At 37.5% G+C, this 14,412-nt stretch overlaps 1 protein-coding gene across 1 annotated transcript in view; it reads right to left on the bottom strand.

Moving 5' to 3' along the window:
* Tmem67 (transmembrane protein 67) overlaps positions 1-7,644 on the bottom strand; it is a 41,578-nt gene extending 33,934 nt beyond the window's left edge. The window contains exons 1-4 of the mRNA XM_028871596.2: positions 7,226-7,644; positions 5,637-5,725; positions 4,131-4,224; positions 876-975 (exon numbers count right to left, since the gene is read on the bottom strand). Of these exons, the coding sequence (XP_028727429.1) occupies positions 876-975; positions 4,131-4,224; positions 5,637-5,725; positions 7,226-7,448 (506 nt within the window). The 5' untranslated portion in view covers positions 7,449-7,644. The remainder of the gene's footprint in view (positions 1-875; positions 976-4,130; positions 4,225-5,636; positions 5,726-7,225) is intronic.
* Between the last annotated feature and the right edge of the window lie 6,768 nt (positions 7,645-14,412).

Raw genomic sequence — 14,412 nt, 5'->3', positions numbered from 1 at the left:
CTGAAAATGCTGGACTAGGTATAATATGTTTACACTAGAGGAATGTATAGAGAAAGAGATGTGCTTATGAATTTATGTGCATGTGGTAAATGCACACATAAAAAGGGAACAGAAGCAATACAAAATTGGGCCACAAATCAGTGTACTTGAGTTATGACAACATTTATTAATATGCCCTTGTGCTGGACTGAATGAGAATGGCCCCCATAGGCTCATATATTTGAATGATTAGTCATCAAGGAGTGGAAGTGTTTGGGAAGGATTAGAAGGTGTGGCCATATTGGAGGAGGTGTGTCACTGGGGTGGGCTTTTAGGTTTCAAAACCCCAGGCCAGGCCCAGTCTCTCTTTTTGCCTTTTGCCTAAAGACCAGCATATAAGGCTTTCATCTCTTACTCCAGTGTATGCTTGTCTGCTTCCCACAATGATGATCATGGACTAAGCCTCTAAAACTGTAAGCAAGCCCCTAATTAAATGCTTTCTTTTATAAAAGTTATCATGGTCACAGTGCCTCTTCACAGCAAAACAACAGTAAGCAAGACACCCTTCTACATAACACTGTAATATAAAATGGTTTTCGAACCAAACTTTATACATACTATTCTATAGCTTAAGTACAAGTTTACTACAGTACTATGCTAAGACTTTTGCATATTTATTTTGAGGCAGGACAGCTTCTGAAACCTATGAAGTGAAGAGTATATTTCCATTCTAAATCCAAGGGATTGTGACTACCTAGTCACACTAGTAGAAGGCTAATTGGAGACTTCTGAGTCTCAGCTCCTTTAATGTCTATTCACGTACTTTTTTGAGATATACAGATAGAACATAAAAACAGGATGCTGTTAAGGAAGTCAGGTTTTAGTATACCACTTACCTGGTTCCTAATGAATTGGCTTTTGTAAATGAGTTTTCTTTTTCATCACAAAGCTCACAAGTAGCTTGGGATAACAAAGACCCACTGACATTTCTTTCCACTGTACAAAACACAAGAAAAATGATGAATATCATATGACATACTCTGAGATATTTACATAAATGTATAATTATTAGTATTATAATAATTCTCAAAGCAACATCATTTGCTTGAAAGGCATGTCAAGCATGTATATATGAAGTATACAAGGAAAATCTTCCCCACTCCAACTAAAAACATACAGAAACCAGTTTTCTAAGTGATTTTAACAGTAAATCAACATTTTTCCTAAACAAAATTTCTTAACGTCTTTTCTGTCACACTGGGATGAGGAAACATATTATCTTCATAGATTGCTGGCCAGTTTCCATAAATGGGAGGACTTTTAATAACCTCCAACTCATATACCCCAGCACTAGACTTGATTTTTAGACGCAAAACCTACAGAAGCACTTACACCAGCACAAAACAGTCTTCACCAGATGGTTATTGTATTTGGTTATATGGGATTGTATTTGGTTATATGGTAATTGGTAGAGCAGAACCAAAATGTCCAAAATAGCAGAAGGGTGATATACCTATGATTAGCTTTTTTCAAGATATAATAGAGTTAGCCTCTGAATTCTGTGATTTTTTACTATTTAAAAAATTGTAAGCCACAGGCAAAGTGGCACATGCCTATCATCCCAGCACTTGGGAAGTAGAGGCAGGGGCATCAGAAATTCAGGACATCTGTGACTACACAGTGAGTCTGCCAGCCTGGTCTACATGAGACCCTGCCTCAAAACAAACAAGATATTATACATCCCACTTGTAGGGAGAAGGGAGGATTTAAAAGGGTGCAAAGAGATAAAAGAGGGTGGAGGCTGAGTATAATTATAATTAGAATACATTATATACATGTACAAAATTGTCCAATCAACAAATTTAATTAATAAAAAGTAAAAACATTATATATCTTACTCAATAATTTGTAGGATGATCCTTATATTTACTGAATAATTTGGACCTCTAAATGCTGTCCACATTATGAAAATTTCTTTAGTTTGCAGTTAGGTTCTAGGTACTCTGTGTAGGTGGGTAGGTGTGACTATACATGGGTGTGTGGAGACCAAACGTCAAATGGTTTTCCTTTATAATGTTCTGCCTATTGTTTCAGACAAAGTCTTTTGCCAAATCTGGAGCTCACACTTTAGGTAGATTGGCTAGCCATTAAGTTTCTGGGATCCAGGTTGTTACACAAACACACACACACACACACACACACACACACACACACACACACACACCACTCCTGCTGGCATTATAGATGTGTGTACACATCTGGCTTTCACATGGGTTCTGGGGATGTAAACTCAGGTCCACATGTTTGGCCTCAAGTACTTAAATTAACCCACTCAGCCATCTCTTCAGCCTTGGATTTGGGGACTTTTATTTTATGACATCTAAATATCTTATGTAATCAAATTTATCAATTTCCCCATCTTTGGCTTTAGAGTTGTTTTTCTATACTTAGAAAGATTTACATACAAAGAATGTAAGTTTGTCTTTATTTTAAGAATTTTCATGTTTTACAGTAAATATTTAAATATTAGATTTACTTGGAATTTAAAGATTGAGGTAGAAACCCAATTCAAAGTTTTCTTAACACCATTAACCAGTTTAATCAGTCTCATCCTTACTAATAATGCCAGTTCTTCATACCAAATGGTTGGTGCATAACAAATGATTGGACTCATTTTAATTCAGTCTTAAGTTCCACATATGCTGCTGTTGAAAGCAAAAAACATACAAAATATCTGACAGTATAGTTTCCTCTTTCAGAATTCTCATGTATTTTGTATATAAACTTGAGGATCTGTGTATCATCTAGGACAAATAAATCCTGGTAGATTTTATTATTAATAGCATTCTTTAATATACAGGCTGGTAGGACAGATGATAGATTTTCTATTTAATCTTCTCCACCAAATACGAAGAGTGTATTTTCATTACTAAGGCTTGCTTTGGGCAGTCCCTCTGAAGCTGCATGACGTTCATCTGACCTCAGTCTTTCTTTCCTTTATCTGTTTTTGATGCTGGCCAGAGCCCATGGCTGACCTGGAGTCAGCTCAACTCAGCAGCATGGCGCGTATGGCTTTCCCCTTCCTTCCTCAAGCCTCCTCCTCCTCTGGGCAGCAGCCAAGATTTACAGATTTACAGCTTACCTGCCCTGAGGTGTTTTCCTTTCAAACTCTAATGAAAATTGTCTTAGCTTAAAAAAAAAAAAAAAAAAAAAAAAGGCCTTCTCTCAAAGCTCATTTACATATATCTTCAATTAATTTATCTTGTACATTTCTTCTAAAGTTTGATTCATTCTTTATTTTCTTACATCACATTTTCTAATGACTTCTTTTTTTACATAGAATATAACTTTTGAATATTAATTTTGCAACTTAAACTCTGTGTTTATAGGAATTTTTAATGATTTCCTTGGGTTTTCCAAACATACAATGACTTTATATTCAAGTAATGACTTAAAAAAAAATCTTTTCTTTCCTAAGAATACTTTTGATTTTACTTGAGTCCAACAGTTTCTATCCTTTTCCAGGTACTGACATTAGCGAATATGCTTACTTCTTTTCCCTCTCAGGAATGAGTGTCATGTCTGGTGGTGCACACCTTTAAACCTAGCCCTTGGGAGGCAGAAGCAGGAAGATGTCTGTGAGTCCAAGGCCAGCTGGATCTACAAAACAAGTTCCAGGACAGCCAGGGCTATCTAGATTCCCTGTCTCAAAGGAAAGAAAAAAAAAAAGCCAGCAAGATGGTTTGGAGTACTATCTGAGGCCCACACCGTGGAAGGAGAGAACTGACTTCTACAAGGTGTCCCCTCAACTCCAGACAAGCACGCACTACGCAGGCGCACATCTAAGGGCTTATGTGCGCATGCACACACATAAATAAATAAGTGTAATTTTAAAAATTAAAAAGAATCATATTGACTTTGGAGTTGAGATATGTATATTTTATGTACGTTTTATTAAGGAAATACCCATCTAATGTTGAATTGGGAAGAATTCTTAAAAATTTCTTCTCAATGTCTGCTGTGTTAAGCATCATGAAATTTTGTGCTACAATATTTTTTTTACACAACTACAAAGCATTTAAGTTGATGTCCTTTACAAAATAAACAAAAATAAATATTCATCACTACTATTTTGTAAATACTGTTCTTACCTAATACATGACCAGTAGGACAGTGGCATTTTCCTTCAGCAGTAAAGCCACTAGGGCAAGAAATACAGTCCCAGCCATCTTTGGTAACGCCTTTCTATGGTTAAAAAAAAAATAGATTTTCTTCTTAATTAACTTCCTTTTAAAGTGATCATATAAATTCAAAATTAATTGTCAGCTTTGCATTCACAAATATAAAATACAACAAAACTCAAGAGAATTTAATAAATAAAAAGCCAGTTATCAGTTTACTGTTATCTGTTCCACAATATTCTAATGTTTAAAAGTTCAAGTTCATTGGCCTTTAAAATTTAAGTTACGATTCCAATGATATAGTTATTAATTTGATTCAAGAGAATTCAATAGAATACTTATCTAGTAAAGTGGACTAGCAAAGGTTTTAAAGTTTGATATCATGAAGATTTGACCTTCTCATATCACATGGTTTAGGACAAACCAGGAATAAGTAATTAAAAATATAGTCTCGGGGAAAAAAAAAAAAAAAAAAAAAAAAAAAAAAAAAAAAAAAAAAAAAAAAAAACAAAAAAAACAAAAAACAAAAAAACAAAAAAACAGTTATGACTGAAATCCATAGAGACTAATGCTAAAATCAAAATAATGACACCAATTAGACTTTGTTGAAGAGACTGGACTTATTCATAAATGTTTCTACATTTGGCCGGCTGTTTAACACTAAAAACTACAATAGCATCATTAATATTACTGGAAAATAAACTTGCCCCGAAACTATATTCTATCCATGGCTCTCATCATCAGTCATTCAGCTATGACTAGAACTTCCAAAACATGGACTAAATATAAATATGGCAACCGATCTACAGGATGAGTAGTTCAGAGGATAACTGCTAATGATAATGGATTCTCAGACTAATAGAATAAGACACATTACAATACAACTCAGAACTGTTACAAAGACTCCCAATTAGCTAAACTGATTGGAAAGGAAAATATATTTCTATTCATTGAAAATTAGCCTATGAAGCAACTAATTGATTAAATTTCCCCAAATCAGTACGTAATGAAGAGACTAACCAAACTGCAAAACATATTTGAATTTTTATTGATGCAACTGGCATTGCATAAACTTATTGCACTTTGCATAGCATTATGAATATCAATCATCATGTGAGACTCCTGACACCATAGGTCTAAGCCATCTATATCACAGATCCACCCTGAATTGCTCTATGTATGTAACGCTCACCTTCTCTTCTTTCTATCTGAGTTACTCTATGAGGAAAACAGAAACAATTTTTCACAGCTTGGTACTTTGGGATATCTGACTCAAACACTTTCATAACAAAATGAATTTCTGCTTTTTCCCTGAAGTTTTCATGTAGTTTTATTGATCTCTCAAATGTGCAATAATAAAGTTAGCTTAATAACTTTAAAGTTGTGGAGAAATGGGAAAGATTATACTGAAGTTTAAGAGAGAAAGACATGTATTACTTTTTTCCCAAAAGTTATTTTAAACTAAGTTTTTCATACCATGTTTTCTGGACACTTTTTACAAATAATGGAAGGTCCTCCATTATTAGAGATCATACGATATCCTGGTAGACATACACATGAAGTTCCTGAAAGGGAAAAAAGCCAATTTTGTCCTTAGAAAATAAAATTTCAAGACAAGGAAACTTAACAGTTCTTAAGATCTTGAAGCTGGGAGGGGTGGTGTATGTCTGTGACCCCAACACCTGAGAGGAAGAGGCAGGAAGATCAGGCAGGAGTTCAAGGTTATCCTCATTACACAGGAAGTGGGAGGCCAGTCTGGGCATCATGTGTGTGTGCACACGTTTGTGTGCATGCGTGCACGTGTGTGTGCAGTGTGTGTGCACACGTGTGCATGTGTGCGTGAGTGGGAACACTGAGTGGGTCACTAAACTTTAGACCTTGGTTTCTTACTTAGTAAAATGGAGAAAATAACACTACCTAACTAATAGCGTCAAGACTTAGAAATACCTCTGGTATTATGTTGCTAATTAAATTGTAATTATTATGAAACTATGAAAACTATTTTCTTGTCACTAAATCATACATGTGTGTTTAATGAATTTTGTCAATATCTTATTGGAAAATTATTTTCACCCAGTTACTCTTTGTTAAGAAAGACAATAAATAGTGTATGGTATTTGCTACTGAACTTGCTGGATAATTAAGCTCTAAGGACCCTAAGCAGAAACAGCACCCATAGGAGTCTATGTACAACACACACACACACACACACACACACACACACACACACACACCTTTCTTCATAACCATGGAACAAATACAATGTAGAACACGTTTTCTCTCACACTTCCTCTCCAGACACCCTGCTCTGCACTGCTCAATGACTGAATTGAGATCTAAAGATGACAGTTAGCCAAACTGAGATTCAAAGCTTTTAGACTTTAGTAAACAGAAAAAAAAAAAAAAAAAAAAAAAAAAAAAAAAAAAAAAAAAAAAAACAACCTTATTCTGAGTAGTTTCCGTGAGAACTAGACAAACTGATGCAATTTAGGAGAAAGATTAACCTAAGTATAAAAAGAAATTAGGTGCAAACAGTAACAATCAACAATAAAAGGGATAGGTCCTAAGGAAACCTGTGATCGATTCACAAATGGAGAGTGCGGGAAAAGAGACAAGAGCTCTCTTAGCTTCCAGTGTACATCATACAAATATCACAAAATCTGGGTTTCAATTTCCTCATGAGTACAGTGTACAGAATCTGATCATAGTTAAGGTCGCCTACAGCTCTCAATTTCGTAAATTTGGGAGTAGGGTCACAAGAGAAATTCACATTTCCCCTCTTTCTTTCCTGTCGGGGTTACCTCTTTACTATTTCTATCCTACTTTTGTTAGGAGGAGGCTTTCCAGGTACTATCCTAAGGATTCCATTCCAGGGACTGAGCCCTGGAAATGAGTTCCTGGTTAAGGTGGAGTGGTGGGACCAGAGTTCCCGATCTTATTAGTGGGCCAGTGCAATCCTCCCAGAAACCCTTTTCTTAGGCATGGCAGCTGTGACTTTTCGGAAATACTATTGTGTCAAGAGTGTGTCTTTTTGGTCAGGGTCCATCCATCCCAAACGGCCTCACCTAGGCTATCCCGCCTCTGGTTGGCGCCACAGGGCTCACAGGAGAGCGCAGAGATGTCGAAGTACTGATTGAGGCCGCACGCCTCCGGCCGCCGGAAAGGGAAGGAGAAGACCTGGGCCCATGAGACTTCGCAGAGGACCAAGAGAAGGAACGCGATGCCAGCCGGGAGCGGAGAGCTAGATTTGACCGCCATGGCCGCCGCAGGCCCAGCACGCGTCACCATGGTACCCGCTCCCGGGTACGCAGGCGTCGGCTCCCCAGCAGCCTCCGCGGTGACGCTAGTGAGTCCGCTGAGCTGATTGGACAACTGGATTCAGGAACGCTCTTTGCCCCGCCTGGTTGCTAGGTTACCACGCACGCGGGAAAAGATGGGTTAGGCACAGACTAAAGTAGGGGCGGCTATTTCAAATGTCTTTTTAATGTATTTAATTAATAAGGTATTAATTAAGTGTAATAATAGTGTAAACCTGTATTTAAAATGTATTCTGGGACACAGTTAATTTAGGGTGTCAGGAAAAAATACTACAGCAACAAAAAATATCCAGTTACAACACTTAGTATTATTTCATGAAGGTAACAATCACACACACACACACACACACACACACACACACACACACACACACACACACACACACACACACACACACACACACACACGAGTTTATCCAGGCAATATAATTTTTCACAACAGAGAAGATAAAGTTCTAATTAAAAAAAAAAATCCCACCGAGGTAGTAGTTGTTTCAGGTCCTGGGCTTGATCTTCAGCAAAATCCTCTTTGATTTTATATGCAACACCAGACTATCTTTATGACAAAAGTCTGGAGGAAACCCTTGCCGGCTAGACCCTGTTTTTCTACTTTCCCTGTTTTGTACACAGAGTACCATTCATATAAATCTCATCTCACTTGTTTTGAAAATCAAATTTACACATACCTGTGTCTTTCTAAGTAGACTGTTAGCTCAAAGATATTTTGGCATTACATTCATAGCTAATTTATGGGTCCCAAGACAAAAATGTTTTTTGATATTTAAAGCTCAATTCTATTTTGCTGTACTTTTTGTTAGACTGTTGTGTTTTTTATCCTTTTCTCCCTAATAAAATCATTTGGCATATTTTTTTTTCTTTTAAATCAGTAGTAGCTTGCCCTGCTTTTTGTTTTCTCAGAAAAGGTAAAGTTTTGTTTAAAAAAAAAAAAAAAAAAGGTGTTCTGCCCCTAGTAAGGAATGGATAGATATATTCTCAGTGCCTGTGGGAAATGCATGTAAGGAAGTTAGATAACTCTTAAGTTACCATTGTGTCTTTCTCAAAGGACATTGATCTGGTTTCTGACAAAAGAATTGTATACTCTTAAGGGGTTCCCCAAATAGAAAAGTCTTTTTTAAAAAAGCTTTTGAGACATTATTTTATTGAGCTGGAAATAACTTATTTGGATACACTTAAAAGCATGTGGTCACATAAATGTTAAGAATAAGACGGGGGGTTAGAATGGTTGGAATTAATGTGTGAAAACTTGCCATGGGTGCATTTTGACTCTAGTTTTCCTTGATAAGGTGTGTACTTGTTACTGGTCTCTGGAGGTGATTAAAGCCATTATATGTACTTCCTGTCCACTGTGTAAATTAAAATGATAGAGTTCCTCTTCATGATGGACCCACACTTTACACTGTGCCAGGCACTTGGCAACTTTAGTCTTTTCATAGCAACTTTTGGAGGAAGTACATCCGAATTTAATAAAAGTGGAAATGAGAATATAAAAAATGTTAGATACTGACAAAACTAAGATTTGTCTTTATTTTGTCATTCCAAAACTTGTTATCTTTTCATTGAGTGGCTGCTACATGAATAGATTCAGAAAAAGAGGGCTCCTTTACACGCATCATGTCTAGCTAATAGTGAAGCTAAGTTATATACCAACTACATCAAAGTTACAACTTTCCAACACCTTTGGCCACTGAACTTAACAAAAATTCTAAGAAATAGTTTATCTGTAGCACAAGGACTTGACATAGATGAACACAATTATCTTCGAAATAACTGTAGATACTGTAGGCTTACCAGGCATTAAGAAAGTTAGGAAAAAATGTAAACTAAAATCATTAAGTATAAATTTGAGATTGTATCATTTGGATTATTTTTGTTGCAAATAATCAAAGACCATGCAGCTTAAGCCAATTCATAATGGTTTAAATGAAAAAAAAAAAAAAAAAAAAAAAAAAAAAAAAAAACCCTTAAGTCTGAAGCTATGTGGTTGCTGATGTTTGTTTAGTGTACTGGGTCATCCCTCTTAATTGTAGGTGGTTGCCATATGCCAGACATCAAGTTTCAACTTTAAGATCTGAATAAAAAGAAAAGGAGCTGAACAGCAGGTATTTCCTGCCCCTTTAATCAAGCACACTAATACTCGTTCATATCTTCCGCTAAATTCCTAACATGCATATATTCTTTCAATATTTTTTAAGCAACCCTGAGCAAGCAGTACAATTATCTTCATTTACAAGGATTAGAGACCTGCTCAATATTACCCAGTTAAGATACAGAAGTCATTCAGGAAAGTGGCAGAAACTAGGGGTATAGGACTTAATGACTTAGGAATATACCAGAGAAAGATTGGCTTTTGATTGAATATCGACTATGATGTAGGCACCAAACTATGCTCTCTCTATAATACCAATGTTAATTAATATAAATATTAATAATGTTAATATTAACCTGTTATATCTTTCTGTAAGTCATTATTGATCTATTAAATGGAGACAAGAATTAGAAATTTAAAACTTAAATTCTCTATTTGCAATTTGCAGAAACAAACTTTGAATTCTGTACGTTTAACTGCAGGAGTTGTTTAACCAAAATGTTGTGCCCCCTAACAATATAAATGTTGCAAAGGGGGTTAAAATAGAGAAATAGTCTTTGCAGCTAGCACCTAAATAATCATTTGTTACTTCTAAGGGTATGATTTTCTTACAGTGTTTGAGAAAGAAGCCATTCAGCATTAATGAGATGTAAGGAGCAGATAATAATTATTCTGAGAAATTTTTCCAAAGCAATGATGAGCAGAATAATTTTTTAAAAATTAATTATAAAGGCAATATATCTGTAAATGAAGAGGAAATGCTTGACAGAGGAAAGATTTGAAATAAATACGTATTTTCTCTTGTTCGGAAAAAGACTGAGGTGGAAGCTGGGAGGAAGAACTTCACTGGGGATAATTCATTCTTTTGTTGCCTGTTCTGTTTTATGTGGGTCCCTTGAAGGCAAAGGGCCACTCCAAGATGAACTCCGCTCTCTGCAGCAGGGAGGTCCAACTGCTGATGGACTGAGCCTTGAACAGCCATGCAAAGGTTTATTTCTTGCTTGTTACACGAGAGTTGGTTTTTGGATAAAGCAAGTTCTGCATATCAAAGTCCTTGATCTAATCTATGTCCTTCTGGAGGAAAGCATCACACCCCAGCCATTTTAGTCCTCACTGCCTACTGTTTGCAGAACCCGATAATTCAAGATATCCAAGTGTGCCAGGATAGTCTTGTGACCAAAATCATGCAAAGGCTGTAAAACTCCTTTAGAAAAACAACTCTGTTGATCACAGAAAACAATCACTGTTTTCCTCAATGATTTCTTCAAGATCTAAGTACTTCTAGAAAACAGCTGTTCATTCTGATGTTAACCCTAGACAGAGTGAAAACAACTATTTGCTTCTAATGTTGACCCTAGATGCAATGATTCTATTAGAGTTCCACTATATTCTTTCTCAGAATCCCCAAAGAAGAAAGATGAATCTAGCCAGAAATAAAGCCCAAAGTGGAGATGAGAGAAATCAGGCATCAGTTTTCTGAGAAAAGAACATGAAAACAGATATGAAATATTTTGAAATAACATGGTAATTGGAGGGGTAGTTGCTTTTCAGATATAAAAAAAGCTGTATTCTATAAAATAAAAGTAAATCATTTTGGCATGGGTGTAGGGAAAGGGGCTGGCTAAAGAAACCCACCCTAACCCTGGAGCCCAGAACCAGAGAAAGAAACACAGCCTGGGTCCGGGACCTGAGCCAGAGAAATGAACACTTTATCCCCAAACCCAGAACCAAGGAAACATACCCTGATTCTGAAATTAGTACCAAAGTAACACTCTTGGTCCCTAGAATCAGAGTCAGTGAAAGAAATGTGCCCTGGCCTTAGAAGTAGTGTCAAAAAGCCAAGAAAGGCCAATGAAAGAAACACAGTTTGGCTCTGAAATCAGGTCCACCTCTTTCCCCAGCCCACAAAACTGACCAATCCCTGGGCAGAAAAAAACTAACCAATCATTGGTTGATTCTGCCCCCAAGACATCCTATATAAACCATCCTAACTGTTCAGTTGTGGGCTGTTCTCTCCACTTTGGTAGAGGGAGCTATTCTCCTTCCCAAATAAATCTCTTTCTCAAAAGAGTTTTGGGTGTGAAGATCTTCATTCACTGCCGTAGAGAAGAACCTTGCTGAGACGACCCATAGTAGACAGAACAAGGGAGAGCTGAAAAAGTAAAACTTTTCTCTGGAACCGGAGGAGATTGCTACAATTCTACAGGGTTTCCCCTTTTACAGAGTGAAGCAAAAGAAGCAACATCTTAGGCTGGAGAAGCAGAGTTCTGCTCAGAAGCCCCCTTAAGTGGAGGCTGAGTAAAGCTCAGCTGTAGCAGCTCTCCATGAGAGGAGCAGGATTGCTATATCCTGCAGGGAAACCATACCCCACCACACCGGGTACATCCTGACTCCCAAACGGTCAGGATACCCTTCCTGTCCTAGCAGCTCCAGGCCTGACTCCTGAACAGTTAGAATAACTTCCCCTCCAGGGAAGAGCTGTCCTAAGCAGCTCGAGGCATCTGGGATACCTGTACGCAGCTTGAAGTATCTGGGATACCTTGCCCTCTAGTCATCAGAGCTGTCCTAAGTGGCTTGAGGTATCCAGGATACCTCACCCTCCAGGGCCGCTGTCTCATTGCAGTTCCAGCCATCACCTGACTCCGAGAGTGGTCAGGATACTTCTTCCCCAGAGTTGCAAAACTTACTCTGGGGCAGCTAGAGAATGAAGTAGGTGAGTCCTACAGTAGAGGTGAACAGTGTAGGGAGAAGATTTGCTTACCTCCTGAGTTGGGGAGGAATGGCAGACATGAATGTGGACCAGGTCCAGTGCTTGGTGAAGAAGTTGGAAGTGGAATTTAGGGTTGTTCACAGGATTAAACTGTACTGAGACATAAAATCACCTGAAAACAAAGCCTTCATGACAACTCAGAAAGTCACTCAGCCTTGGAGGTCCATCCAATATTTTGAGACATCCATTTAGCAGTTCTGTGATTTGTTCCTAAATATCTGGAAAGACCAAAGACTCTCCATAGTTCAATGTGATTATTTTATGATCTGTGTTTTGCTGTTCTGAAAAACTATGTTTTCTGTTTGTAAAAATACTTAGGTGCAATAATGAGAACACCATGTGGTATCACCTTGACAAAACTTCTCTTTTTTGTATTATAATGGCATTATCATTTGAGACAAACAGAAAGGACTAGAAATACAGACATTTACTCTCGTGTCCTATTTGGAGAAACTCTGTGTGAACAATGTCAGCCCAGAGCAATGAGGGAGGTAGTTGGAGGCTGGCAATGTCTGTCAAGTATGTTGAGAGTCTATGAACATTCTTGTACAGGTGAATTAAATCCTTATTAAATCTTGGTTGAAATTTTTGTAAATGTGGGTGAAGATCACTACAAGTAGCCTTAACTGAGAACCACACATGGCGTCTATTCTCACCTCTTGTCCCTTTCTACCCTGCAATGGTTTCCTTCCTCTTCCCTAATAGACCTTTTTCTACCTACTTACATGTCTTTCTAACAGACTCACACTTACAAATATTTGTGTGTGTGTGTGTGTGTGTGTGTGTGTGTGTGTGTGTGTGTGTAGGGCACAGGCATGCCACAGCACACACATGGAGGTCAGGTGACAACTTTGTGGAGCTGGTTCTCTTCATTCATGTACGTGGGTTCTGGGAATTGAACTGAAGTCACCAGGCTACTCTAAAACTACTTGAACCCATCTCATCATCCACCGGCATCATGTTTTGAGATGTGGTCTTCATTATTTAGAGCAGTGCTCTAAAAATTTGATTTCGTGTAGAAAGCATACAGTGTAGAGTTGATTTCAACTTTGCTTTGTCAGTGGTTCTTCTTTTTGCTGAACATTGCCACTTGGATTACCAATTGTGTACGCTTGTTCTGGAGGAATATGTCTTAAGAGTTCAGATCCCTCTCTGTAGTGCTCTCTGAAGAAGTCATCAGGGCTCAATTCCTGGATTTGTCTTTTACCACTTATATTACTGTGGTGGTTTGAAAGAAAACGGACCCCATAAGTCTTGTTGGAGGAAGTGGTCACTGGGAGTGGCCTTTGTGGTCTCAAGTCATTGAGACCCAGTGTGCCATTCACTTCTGCTGCCCTTGGAAAAAGGATGTAGAACTCTCAGCTCTTTCTCCAGCACCATGTCTACCTGCATGCCACCATGCTTCCTGTCATGATGATAATCTCTAAGCTGCAAGCCAGCCCCAATTTAATGTTTCTGTGGTTGTGTTGTCTCTCCACAGCAATAAAACTCTAAGACAATTACCTTGGCAAGGCTTTATAATTCCCTATGTCCCATTTTCACTTATATATAAAAAAGGAAAATAATAGTATTTACATTTGAACAAAGTTCTGAGACTAAAATGAGATAATGCATAAGGCCTGGGACATAAAACCTCAATAAATGTTAGTAAGCTTTTGAGATCAGGATTCTGAGCCTACAATGCCAGGGCCAAAGCCAGGATTAAACTATCTGATTCATAGTTCAAGAATCATGCCTCTCACGACGTCCTCTGCTTCTGTTGGGATCAACTTGACATTCAAAGAAGTCACCAGGACTTTTAATACTGTTTTTTCACTGTCATTGTTTTTCTCAAACCAAAGAGGCACGTACAATTATTCCCATTTTAGAATAGCAAACTAAAGATGGCCCAGAAACATCTTTTATTCGCTTGTTAGAGACCTCGTTTTTTACTACACATCATTTAGGATGTTATTTAGTGACAGAAATTAAACTCATTTCCTTCTAAGATTTAAAAGTGTTTATTTTCTTAGTGGGCTTTGAAACCACCCATAAGTACATCTCGTGGTTATTTTCAAG

Source organism: Peromyscus leucopus, chromosome 2, assembly GCF_004664715.2.
Source record: "Peromyscus leucopus breed LL Stock chromosome 2, UCI_PerLeu_2.1, whole genome shotgun sequence".
In the NCBI taxonomy this organism is placed as follows: domain Eukaryota; kingdom Metazoa; phylum Chordata; class Mammalia; order Rodentia; family Cricetidae; genus Peromyscus; species Peromyscus leucopus.
This window is presented reverse-complemented; position numbering and strand designations above follow the sequence as displayed.